This window comes from Dermochelys coriacea, chromosome 4 (assembly GCF_009764565.3).
Source record: "Dermochelys coriacea isolate rDerCor1 chromosome 4, rDerCor1.pri.v4, whole genome shotgun sequence".
NCBI lineage: Eukaryota > Metazoa > Chordata > Testudines > Dermochelyidae > Dermochelys > Dermochelys coriacea.
The window spans coordinates 127491038-127504254 of NC_050071.1; the positions used below are offsets into that span (position 1 = coordinate 127491038).

A 13217-nucleotide genomic window follows, 5' to 3' on the forward strand; every position below is an offset into this window, starting at 1 on the left:
GCACACCACCTCCTTCCTTCAGGATGTGCTGGGAACCACAGTTGCTTGGAACCCTCCAGCTCTTTTTCCCACCCTCACCAGCAGAGTCCTGTATTTGTAAGCTGGAGAGTCAGGCTCCGCTGGATCCAGTGTCTTAGAATCATAGAATATCAGGGTTGGAAGGGACCTCAGGAGATCATCTAGTCCAACCCCCTGCTCAAAGCAGGACCAATCCCCAATTTTTGCCCCAGATCCCTAAACGGCCCCCTCAAGGATTGAACTCACAACCCTGAGTTTAGCAGGCCAATACTCAAACCACTAAGCTATCCCGGCCCCTAGTGGCAGCCAACATCTCAAATAGCACCAATTTTGCAGGGAAAAATAAAATTCTGCACAGAATATTAATTGTGCAGTGGCACAGAATTCCCCCAGGAGTATAAAACATCTCACTTTGTCACTGTTTAGTTTCTATCCCTCGTTAGACCCACATTTACCTTTTCCATACAGGGACCTGGGGTTCCCATTTAACTAATTACATAAAAATGCTACCTTGCAATGATGCTAGGTAGTTATTTTTGTTTAAAAATTACACAGGAATAATTTATTTAACTTTCCATAATCTTATTTTTTGTATCTTAAATAGCCTTTGACATCCTGTGATTAAGTACTTATCTCTTATCTTCTCTGTAGAATCATAGAATCATAGAATCATAGAATATCAGGGTTGGAAGGGACCCCAGAAGGTCATCTAGTCCAACCCCCTGCTCAAAGCAGGACCAAGTCCCAGTTAAATCATCCCAGCTAGGGCTTTGTCAAGCCTGACCTTAAAAACCTCTAAGGAAGGAGATTCTACCACCTCCCTAGGTAACGCATTCCAGTGTTTCACCACCCTCTTAGTGAAAAAGTTTTTCCTAATATCCAATCTAAACCTCCCCCATTGCAACTTGAGACCATTACTCCTCGTTCTGTCATCTGCTACCATTGAGAACAGTCTAGAGCCATCCTCTTTGAAACCCCCTTTCAGGTAGTTGAAAGCAGCTATCAAATCCCCCCTCATTCTTCTCTTCTGCAGACTAAACAATCCCAGCTCCCTCAGCCTCTCCTCATAAGTCATGTGCTCTAGACCCCTAATCATTTTCGTTGCCCTTCGTTGTACTCTTTCCAATTTATCCACATCCTTCCTGTAGTGTGGGGCCCAAAACTGGACACAGTACTCCAGATGAGGCCTCACCAGTGTCGAATAGAGGGGAACGATCACGTCCCTCGATCTGCTCGCTATGCCCCTACTTATACAACCCAAAATGCCATTGGCCTTCTTGGCAACAAGGGCACACTGCTGACTCATATCCAGCTTCTCGTCCACTGTCACCCCTAGGTCCTTTTCCGCAGAACTGCTGCCGAGCCATTCGGTCCCTAGTCTGTAGCGGTGCATTGGATTCTTCCATCCTAAGTGCAGGACCCTGCATTTATCCTTATTGAACCTCATTAGATTTCTTTTGGCCCAATCCTCCAATTTGTCTAGGTCCTTCTGTATCCTATCCCTCCCCTCCAGCGTATCTACCACTCCTCCCAGTTTAGTATCATCCGCAAATTTGCTGAGAGTGCAATCCACACCATCCTCCAGATCATTTATGAAGATATTGAACAAAACGGGCCCCAGGACCGACCCCTGGGGCACTCCACTTGACACCGGCTGCCAACTAGACATGGAGCCATTGATCACTACCCGTTGAGCCCGACAATCTAGCCAGCTTTCTACCCACCTTATAGTGCATTCATCCAGCCCATACTTCCTTAACTTGCTGACAAGAATGCTGTGGGAGACCGTGTCAAAAGCTTTGCTAAAGTCAAGAAACAATACATCCACTGCTTTCCCTTCATCCACAGAACCAGTAATCTCATCATAAAAGGCGATTAGATTAGTCAGGCATGACCTTCCCTTGGTGAATCCATGCTGACTGTTCCTGATCACTTTCCTCTCCTCTAAGTGCTTCAGGATTGATTCTTTGAGGACCTGCTCCATGATTTTTCCAGGGACTGAGGTTAGGCTGACCGGCCTGTAGTTCCCAGGATCCTCCTTCTTCCCTTTTTTAAAGATGGGCACTACATTAGCCTTTTTCCAGTCATCCGGGACTTCCCCCGTTCGCCACGAGTTTTCAAAGATAATGGCCAAGGGCTCTGCAATCACAGCCGCCAATTCCTTCAGCACTCTCGGATGCAATTCGTCCGGCCCCATGGACTTGTGCACGTCCAGCTTTTCTAAATAGTCCCTAACCACCTCTATCTCTACAGAGGGCTGGCCATCTCTTCCCCATTTTGTGTTGCCCAGCACAGCAGTCTGGGAGCTGACCTTGTTAGTGAAAACAGAGGCAAAAAAAGCATTGAGTACATTAGCTTTTTCCACATCCTCTGTCACTAGCTTGCCTCCCTCATTCAGTAAGGGGCCCACACTTTCCTTGGCTTTCTTCTTGTTGCCAACATACCTGAAGAAACCCTTCTTGTTACTCTTGACATCTCTTGCTAGCTGCAGCTCCAGGTGCGATTTGGCCCTCCTGATATCTTTCCTACATGCCCGAGCAATATTTTTATACTCTTCCCTGGTCATATGTCCAAGCTTCCACTTCTTGTAAGCTTCTTTTTTATGTTTAAGATCCGCTAGGATTTCACCATTAAGCCAAGCTGGTCGCCTGCCATATTTACTATTCTTTCGACTCATCGGGATGGTTTGTCCCTGTAACCTCAACAGGGATTCCTTGAAATACAGCCAGCTCTCCTGGACTCCCTTCCCTTTCATGTTAGTCCCCCAGGGGATCCTGGCCATCTGTTCCCTGAGGGAGTCAAAGTCTGCTTTCCTGAAGTCCAGGGTCCGTATCCTGCTGCTTACCTTTCTTCCCTGCGTCAGGATCCTGAACTCAACCAACTCATGGTCACTGCCTCCCAGATTCCCATCCACTTTTGCTTCCCCCACTAATTCTACCCGGTTTGTGAGCAGCAGGTCAAGAAAAGCGCTCCCCCTAGTTGGCTCCCCTAGCACTTGCACCAGGAAATTGTCCCCTACGCTTTCCAAAAACTTCCTGGATTGTCTATGCACCGCTGTATTGCTCTCCCAGCAGATATCAGGAAAATTAAAGTCACCCATGAGAATCAGGGCATGCGATCTAGTAGCTTCCGTGAGTTGCCGGAAGAAAGCCTCATCCACCTCATCCCCCTGGTCCGGTGGTCTATAGCAGACTCCCACCATGACATCACTCTTGTTGCACACACTTCTAAACTTAATCCAGAGACACTCAGGTTTTTCCACAGTTTCGTACCGGAGCTCTGAGCAGTCATACTGCTCCCTTACATACAGTGCTACTCCCCCACCTTTTCTGCCCTGCCTGTCCTTCCTGAACAGTTTATAACCATCCATGACTGTACTCCAGTCATGTGAGTTATCCCACCAAGTCTCTGTTATTCCAATCACGTCATAATTCCTTGACATCACCAGGACCTCCAGTTCTCCCTGCTTGTTTCCAAGGCTTTGTGCATTTGTATATAAGCACTTGAGATAACCTGTTGATCGCCCCTCATTCCCAGTATGAGGCAGGAGCCCTCCCCTCTCAGACATTCCTGCCTGTGCTTCCTCCCGGTATCCCGCTTTCCCACTTACCTCAGGGCTTTGGTCTCCTTCCCCCGGTGAACCTAGTTTAAAGCCCTCCTCACTAGGTTAGCCAGCCTGCTGGCAAAGATGTTCTTCCCTCTCTTCGTAAGATGGAGCCCGTCTCTGCCCAGCACTCCTCCTTCATGGAACACCATCCCATGGTCAAAGAATCCAAAGCCTTCTCTCCGACACCACCTGCGTAGCCATTCGTTGACCTCCACGATTCGACGGTCCCTACCCAGGCCTTTTCCTTCCACGGGGAGGATGGACGAGAACACCACTTGCGCCTCCAACTCCTTTATCCTTCTTCCCAGAGCCACATAGTCCGCAGTGATCCGCTCAAGGTCATTCTTGGCAGTATCATTGGTGCCCACGTGGAGAAGCAGGAAGGGGTAGCGATCCGAGGGCTTGATGAGTCTCGGCAGTCTCTCCGTCACATCACGAATCTTAGCCCCTGGCAAGCAGCAGACTTCTCGGTTTTCCCGGTCAGGGCGGCAGATAGATGACTCAGTCCCCCGGAGGAGAGTGTCCCCGACCACCACCACCCGCCTTCTCCTCTTGGGAGTGGTGGTCGTGGAACCTCCAACCTCAGGACATCGCATCTCATGCCTCCCAACCAGCGGAGTCTCCTTCTGCTTTCTCCCCCCAGACATATCATCTGGTCCACTCTCCGCATTGGTACCTGTGGAGAGAACATGAAAGCGGTTAGTTACCTGTGTCTGTGTTACTGGAACCCGGACATTCCGCTTACCTCTTCTGGAGGTCACATGTTGCCAAGCTTCTTCACTGGCCTCTTGGCTCCTCTGTGCAACCTGCTCTACATCTTTAGAGCTTTGTGCCCCTAGAAGGCTATCCTGAGTTTGGTCCAGAAAATCCTCAGTCTCTCGTATACAACGCAGGGTCGTTACCTGTTGCTCCAGACCTTCAATCTTCTCTTCCAATATGGAGACCAGCTTGCACTTTGTACAGACAAAGTCGCTTCTGTCCTGTGGAAGAAAGACAAACATGGCACATCCAGTGCAGGTCACAACAGCTGAATTCTCCCCTTCCATATCACCTACCTACTATGAGCTTCCTCAGAGACGTTGGCAAGATGTAAGCCTCACTGGGCTCACTCCAGGCGAACTCCCAGGCAAACTCCTGCTGTGAGCTGCTCTGCTGTCCCCGCTGCTCAGCTGCTCCGCTGCCGCTCAGCTGGTTCGCGAGGCTCTGGCTATTTTCAAACAGCCAGGCTTCCCTGACGCAAACACACAGACACCCTAATGCCCGCCCCCTGCAGGCTAGCAGCCAATCAGACACTCACTCAGGCTCCCTCCCAGCAAACACACGCTCGGATACTTCCTCAGCAAGCAAACACACACACTCGGATACTTACCAGTCCCAGGCAAACTCCTGCTGTGAGCTGCTCTGCTGTCCCCGCTGCTCCGCTGGTTCGCTGCCGCTCAGCTGGTTCGCGAGGCTCCGGCTATTTTTAAACAGCCAGGCTTCCCTGACGCAAACACACAGACACCCTAATGCCCGCCCCCTGCAGGCTAGCAGCCAATCAGACACTCACTCAGGCTCCCTCCCAGCAAACACACGCTCGGATACTTCCTCAGCAAGCAAACACACACACTCGGATACTTACCAGCTGTGCTGAAAAGCTGTGCTGAAGAGAAAACTTTCAGTTACAAAGAATAGCACCAAAAGGTTACCATTAATCTCTTCTTCCCACACCCCTTACAAACAAATCTTCAAATGTCACCTGTGCATTAGATTTTGGTTAATATTTTTAATATAGTTTTAATTATATGGAAAGTTTTGAAGGGTTTGTTATTTTGTTACTGAGATTATTAAGGACAAAAGTGTGGTTTGACCCAAGCCTTAAGGGACCCATTTTAAAAACTAATTTTAACGGTGAACTAATAGATTTAATTATAAATTTTCAGAAAACTCATTCTGTATTCAGAATAAGTGGTGTTATCTTTGGGAGGATATGCTTATTCTTCAAGAATAATGCAGTGGCTGAATCCCTGCTTTAAATACAAAACTCAACTTAGCCTTAACTGTAGAAAACTGCAAATGACACTTCCATAATAAAATATTAAATCATAGTGTAGGACAGTGGTTATACTAAACAATTTTAAAAACATTTTCATATGTTAATAATGGGCAGGGGTGGGCTTGAAGAAGTTGTCTTGGGGAGTACCATACCCTGGGCACCATCACAGCATAGATTTGTCATGATCTGTTATCTTGAGCTATGATTATCAACTGCCTTTCGGGGATTCCATCATCCAATATAGTTCATAATATACCGAGTTAAAGTACAGTTCTACACTTTATAAAAAAAAAAAGAACACTACAGGAATCCCAGTTCATGTCTCATTGATTAATACCAAATTTGCTTACTTTATAAGTAGAAAGAAAAGTTCTTTGCCAGCCCTGAAAATTTAAGCTGGGAAAAATCAAAGCTATTTCAGTCCTATAATTTAGCATGGGGGACTTTGTGCTTGAGTTTCAGTTAATAAAGAATTAACTGCACTTAAGTTAAACTTTACATTTACTTCTTCAGTGTTCCAGATGGTAAGAAAAGTGCTAAAGTACAAACCTGATTGCATTTAAGGAGTGGTTCTAATTTTGTGCATGTAATGAGCACTTTTTGGAACAATGCCTTTATGTTCATTTTCAGAATACATTTAATTCCTCTTTCAGAAAGGAATCAAAAGGGGTAAATGAAATAGGAGTGTGTTGTCTTATACAGACCATCGATAAGATTGAGTTTTCAGTTTTAGCAGACCAAATATCTGCTGGAGAAAGAAGGTTAGAGGTAAAGAGATGATAAAGGGATAACTTTTAAGTAGATTTATCTGATACTAATTTGCTTTCTCCCCCTTAACCCTACCTAGCAGCTTGTACTTTGTCTTTGTGTGCCATCCACAGAGTATAGGAGATATGAAATGCTTTAGATAAGTTACTTCTCACTGATTTCTAGTTTTACTTCTGCACTTAGCTTTCTAAATTGAAAGCATTATGGTCACTGTTTTTTCTCACATTCGAAATTTTGAAACAGGTTTTTTTCCTCCCTTGAAAGTAGTTTATAGGAAAAGAACCTATAAGTAAGTTACAACATTGTGTATATAATCACTGTTTTCAAGTGATAGTGACATACGCTTTTTGATCTTCATAATTGTGATTTTAAACATATGTGCTAAAGGAGAAAGTTCTACTATATTGCTGGATCTCTTAAATGCCTTTTTCTTTCTTTCTTAAAGGAATGTACACTTCAAATATTTCATTAGTGTCCACCCTGTTTACATTTACTCCAAGAAAGATCAGTACAGTTATTTGACTAAAGGACCTGAACAAATGTACTTTAAAGTTGTGAGCTCTCCTGTCTCATGGACTCCGCATGCAAGTTTGGGCATTTTGGGGCCCCAATACCTTCCAGTACGATGGTGGCATTCTTCACATCCCCATAATGATGACTCCATGGTGGAAAAGTCACTGAAGTCTTTAAAGGATAAAAACAAGAAGATGGAAGAAGGAGGCCCTGTATATAGTCCAACAGTAGAGGTTGTTAAAAAATCTCTTGGACAGAAGATTGTGGATGAGGTGAAACACTATTATCATGGCTTTCGATTGTTATGGATTGACACAAAAATTGCTGCAAGAATGCTCTGGCGAATACTTCATGGCAACGTTTTATCTCGCCGGGAACGGAGGCAGGTAAAGAGTATATGTAGTCTGTTCTATTTACTATTGAGTGATTAGACTCCTTGTCTGGGTTAAATTGATTGGGTTCCTTGTCTTTTTTTTTCTTTGTATTTAGAATCAATAAGGTTACCTCTATCATCCTGAGTTAAGGGAACTTTATCCTGTTTCTGATACAGCCAATTGAAAAAAAAGACTGAGGTTTATTCATATCACATAAACAGTATCTGTATTTATGTGTATATTAGTTTATTTTAGTGAGTCTCCCAAATTTAGGGCTACAGAGCTAAATTGGCGCAGTTGCAATCGATGCAGTGGCATTGATTTAGCGGGTCTAATGAAAACACACTCAATTGATGGGAAAATGCTCTCCCATCGATTTGTGTACTCCACCTCAATGAGGGCAGAAGCAGTGTCGGTGGTAGAATGTCTCCCGTCGACATAGCATAGTGTGGACCCCATGGTAAGTAGATCTAAGCTACGTCTAGTTGTCATGCTACTAACTTAACTCAAATTGCGTAGCTTAAATCGACCAGCAGCTGTAGTGTAGACAAGCTCTTAGTTTTAGTTATAGTTGTGTCTTCAGAAAAACTTAGGATCAGAGACCAAGTTATCCCAAAGCTATAGACACTTCAGAATTGTGACTGTTAACACACAATAATTGCATCTGTGCTTTTCTTATTGTTCCATTAAATAATTGGACAGTCCACCCACATTTAATGCATTGTTTCAAGATTAAAATTAAATTATAATTTTTACTTTTTTCCCACAGCAGCATCAGCATGTCTACAGTTTATCAATTTGTCACAACGTGAACCCTATCAAAATTTAGTGATTTATATTTCTATTGAATATCATTTTTTGCAAAACCTATGTATTGAAGATTATAACTAATGACAAGATCTCCTGTACAAAGGAACAATGTAGGGGAAAAGTACTGTATCGTATATCAAAAATGAACATGGATACAGAAACTGCAGCTGTTCTATTCAATAGTTGTTTTTATATCAATTTTTAATGCACTTATGCAATGTACAGTAAACATTTCTTCTGACAAATGTGACATCTTTTATTAGTCGTCAAAATATAATTTTTCAGGTTTTTTTAATGTACAAAAAATAATTACGCAATACTGGGGACCTATTGGTTACCAGAAGTCATGTTTGAAAACCAAGCTATTTGAACTATTATAGTAGATGCTCTGAGTGTAAAATGGATAAATGCATATTTTATTTGTTCCCAAACAAAATAGACTAATTTTGTGAAAACACTTAAAACCACTTGTGGGAGCTATGATTCAAACCAGAATAAATCTTAACACAATTTAGACGTTGATGTTAAGAATGTTTCCCATTGTGCTTGGATTTGAAGCTATGTTCTTGACTCTGAATTTAAACCAGGCTTGTAGCTTTGATTTATTTTCTTAAAACTATTTTTAGTACAAGGACTGAAAATGGACAGGTTCTTGGTATGTAGCCTAAAAGGAGATGATTTAACTAAATTGTAGTTTTTCAACCCAGATGGGACCTGAACCAGCAATCTCTGATTTAGAAAGCCATTGTCTTATCCATTTGGCCCCTGGGGCCAAGTTGTTGTATTGTGTGACTCAGAACATAGAGTAGTACATTCTCAGACATACAGAATGTAGAAAACTTTTATGTCAAATAATGCATTGAATGTCATTAAATGATCTTGTTTTGGTTTTCTTCAAAGTAAAAAAGTGCATTAAGTTGTTTTGTTTGTTTTTATTGTCATAAAGAGACAGCTTTGATTTAGAGAGCCTACAAGAGGGCAGTGTTATAGTATACCTGAACAGGGGAGGCAGGTAGACTGATAGTGTATTTGGTATAATGTCCTTTTAAATATTTTGTCAGATCAATGAAGCAGCTAACTAGTCTTGACATTGTGTGATTCAACTCACTTAAGAAATATCTGAAATAATTTTTTAGGCTATAGGCACATATGTAGGTAAGTCACGTATTGCAGTACTGGATATGTGTTAGAGGAATTCTTTCTTTCCAGTTTTTGGCTTCCCATGTACAAATCTATGAAGGTTTATAGGTGTTAAACTGGAATATCTGTATGAGATGTTTTTTGTTTTCAAGAACTTGTAAAAGCTGCTCAAAGAAAAACAAATCCTATTTGTAAGGATCATGTGTTCAGTGAGGGGCACTAGTGGTTTTCTGAATTACTGGTTGACAATGAGTTGTTTCTTAAGTTTTAAAAAGTTTCCCATAAAACCCTGAACCAAAGACTTGTATATTAAATTGACCAAGGGTCTTCAACTTGTACTAAAAGAATACTTAAAAAGTCTTAAAGGGGTGAGTTCAGCTTAAAGTCTTACCTGTTTTTTGTGCCAACGGCAGGTAAGATTACTACAACCGGAAGAGATTAGAGAAGGAAAAATGTTTTAGTTCATTTAGTTACAATATACACCAGACCCTCGGTAGAACGTGCATCTATATAACGTGAATTCAAATATAACTCGGTTGCGGCCATGGATCCCAAATTTAAGTACTGTACAGTATAAATTTTTTTTGAGTAAAGCTTCAATAAATCGACCACTGAGCGCTCTCCTGTTGACTCTAGTACTCCACAAGCGCAGTTGGCAGGAGAGTGTCAACTATTCACGTAGCTGAAGTTGCGTATCTTAGATGGACCCCACACGTTAGAGTAGACAATCCCTAAGACGATTGCTGTAGACCTAGAAGCCATACAAATGTAATGTAATAAAAATTTACAGGTACAGTATTTATCTTTAGAAAGATGTCAAAAATGTCTGGGAAAAGGAAGACATTACTTACTCGGTGCAGGAGAAATTGGACGCTATCGAACGACTTAGGAATGGTGAAACCCAGGCAAAGATTAGCCGCGATATTGGCATTAACGAGTTCACCTTTCGTGGATGGCTAAAGAATGCTGACAAGCTTGGAACTTGCATTCAGAACCTGAATGAAGAGCATGCCCTTCAAAGAAAATGAGCCCGTTTAGCGAATGATGTCGATCTTGATTCTGCGGTATTCATGTAGTTTGTGCAAGAACAACAGAAAGGCATTCCGATCTCTGGTCCGCTTATAGCCATGCAAGTGGAAAAATTTGACTGGGAACTTAATGGCGAATCAGCAATTTTTAAGGCGAGTTCAGGTTGGCTATGGCGATTTCAGAAAAGACACGGAATCTCTGAGTGCAGTTTCGGGAGAAAAATGCTCTGCTGATGCTGACGTCACGCAATCGTACCCTGTGAAGCTGAGGGAAATTTTACAGGCAGAGGGTTACTCGGAGGAACAGGTTTACAATGCAGACAAAACAGGAATTTGTTATAAAATGTTGCCTGATAAAACCCTGGCTGTCAGAACAGATGAACGTAAGAAAGAAGGATATAAACAGGTAAAAGATCGCCTTATTTTACTGTTTTGTGTGAATGCAACAGGTAACCATAAATTAAAAGCATTGTGCATTGGAAAGTCTCGCAAGCTTCGGTGCTTTCATCACATAAATGTGAATTTCCTACCATTTTCATACAAGAACTCCAAATATTCTTGGATGACCAGAGAGAGTTTTGAACAAAGGTTCTTCACTGAATTTATCCCTTCTGTGCGAAAGCATTTCCGGGCAAAACACTTAGAAGCAAAGGCCATTCTTTTGCTAGACAACTGTCCAGCGCATCCTCTGGCCGAAATACTCAGAACCCATGACGGTAAAATACGGGTTGAATACTTACCTAAAAACACGACTTCCAAAATCCAGCCGCTTGATCAAGGTGTTATCACCATTTTTAAGCAGCATTATCGACTGAACTTGGTACAACAAATGATAGAAAGCGAGTTGTCTGTCACCGATTTTTCTGAAGAAGTTGACTATAAAAGATTGTCTACATTGGCTGCAATTCCTGGAATTTATTACACGCTGAAACGATAAACTGCTGTTGGATGGTGGGACTGAGAGTCATTTGGCCACCCGTTCCTGGAAGAAAATGAAGAAAGCAGATCACAGTCTGACGAGGAATACGACTTTGAGGGATTTACAGAGGAGAAAATTGGAGAACAGACATGGAGTGGATGCAGGAGCTGTGCCAGCAACTGTTTTGGGCTTGGGGTAACTGTTCTGCCACAAAATATCGAGTCCTGGATAAGAGGCAACGATGAAGCAGAAGAATCTTGTCCTGTTGCTGAAAGTCTAACGGATGACCAAATCCTTCAGGCAGTACGACCAAACAACATTCCAGAAGTTGAAGAATTGGCCTTCGCCATGGAAGAAGAAGAGGAAGATGAAGTGGACGTCGTTCCAACGGCCACTGTGACCGTAGCCAGCTTAGAGACTGCTTTGAGATAGTTTGAGACGCAAGATGTTGAGCCTATAAAAAAAATTATATAGCTATGTAGTCTTTTGCAGTTTGCTAAGCGGAAGCGGCACAGCAGCAAGAAGCAAAAGCAACTCACCAACTTTAAGAAAACTAGACTAGTTTATTGTAATGTCTACTTTAAATCTCTAATAAAGCAACACTTTTTTTTCTCTCATTTGTTTCCTTCAAGTAGGAGTTTATTTTCTAAGGTTTTCTATACTTTATGGATGTGACATTTACTGTATACGGTAATTTCATTTTAACGCAGTCCCCGCTATAACGTGGTACTTGGCATGGATCCCAAATCCCTCATTCTAGCAAGGGTCTGGTATAATAATACCTAGCTTTTATCAGTGCTTTTCATCCATAGACTGAAAGCACTTTTCAAAGGAATTCAGTATAATTATCCCCACTTTACAGATGGGGAAACTCAGAAAGGGAGGTGATTTGCCCAAGGTCACCCAAAAAGCTGGATCAGAACCAGAGATGGAACCCAAGTCTCTTGAGTCCAATTCTACTGCCCTGTCCACTAGGCCACATTGTCAATGTTCTGTCATTATTTCCCTTGTGCCGTCTAGTTAGTTAGTTAGTTAGTTTTTCTCTATTTGTATGTGAGTCTTTCCTACAACAAAAAAATGTGAAAAGCATTTTTTTAAAATAGGAAAGTGTAAATCACAAAAATTGGTAGGCAGAAGGGGGCTGCAGCTCCGTGTACCTCTAGTATCCACTACTTTAACTCATTTTTTGAAATCAACTAGGTTGAGGAGATGATGCTCTGAAGTTTTGTAATTTAAACTGTTACCTAGTTTGCATGTTTTACCACACTGGTGAATTGCATACTGTTTTTTCTTAGAGAGTTAAGAGCACAACTCTGAAGGTGCTCAGTCCTTCTCAAGGTTAGGCCCTTAAATGCCTGATAGAGTGAAGTTCACTTTAGTGCAGAGTGCCTGCACAAATGGGGTGGATCCATGCTCCAATTATGCAGCACCTTTAAGAGGCTTTCTGCAAGGTTGTAAGTTTCATCCAGTAATGAATTACATGCTTTGAAGTAGAACTTTATTTTAAACTTTAACTGTAATTTTCTATTACTATTTAAGAAATGTTTAAATGATGGGATGGATGGTCTACAGAGGTAAGAATTAATCACTTGTGATGCTAAATCTTCAAAGAAAATCATACATTTTAATTGAAAGAGCACTTTGAAAACTTTCAAGCTTTCATTTTAATTTGAACACTGCTTTTACTTTTCAATCAATAAGTTGGATTTCAATTTATGTTGGTGCTTCTGAATCTTTAGAGAGACGTTTTCCCCAAAAACAAATAAGAGAATATAGGAGGAGGGCTTGCATGGAGGTAAAAATAGAGAATTGTCTTGGTAGCTGGAGTTAGGTGTGAGGAGGAGATGCCACAAAGAACAATGGAGAACAGAAGTATTAAAAATACACAAATTGACATACACATTCTACATTGACTGTCTAGGTTATAGAATCTGACTTATTCCAGCACAAATTATTATTATTATTTTTAATTTCACATTATATTGAAGGAAATACTAGAATCGTA

General features: G+C 41.9%; 1 protein-coding gene across 2 annotated transcripts in view; it reads left to right on the plus strand.

Moving 5' to 3' along the window:
* The window catches only part of LETM1 (leucine zipper and EF-hand containing transmembrane protein 1), a 77487-nt gene that overhangs the window by 11565 nt on the left and 52705 nt on the right, over nucleotides 1-13217 (plus strand). For both annotated transcript variants that reach the window (XM_038399517.2, XM_038399516.2), the window contains exon 3: nucleotides 6874-7327. In XM_038399517.2, coding sequence (XP_038255445.1) covers nucleotides 6874-7327 — 454 coding nt within the window. The remainder of the gene's footprint in view (nucleotides 1-6873; nucleotides 7328-13217) is intronic.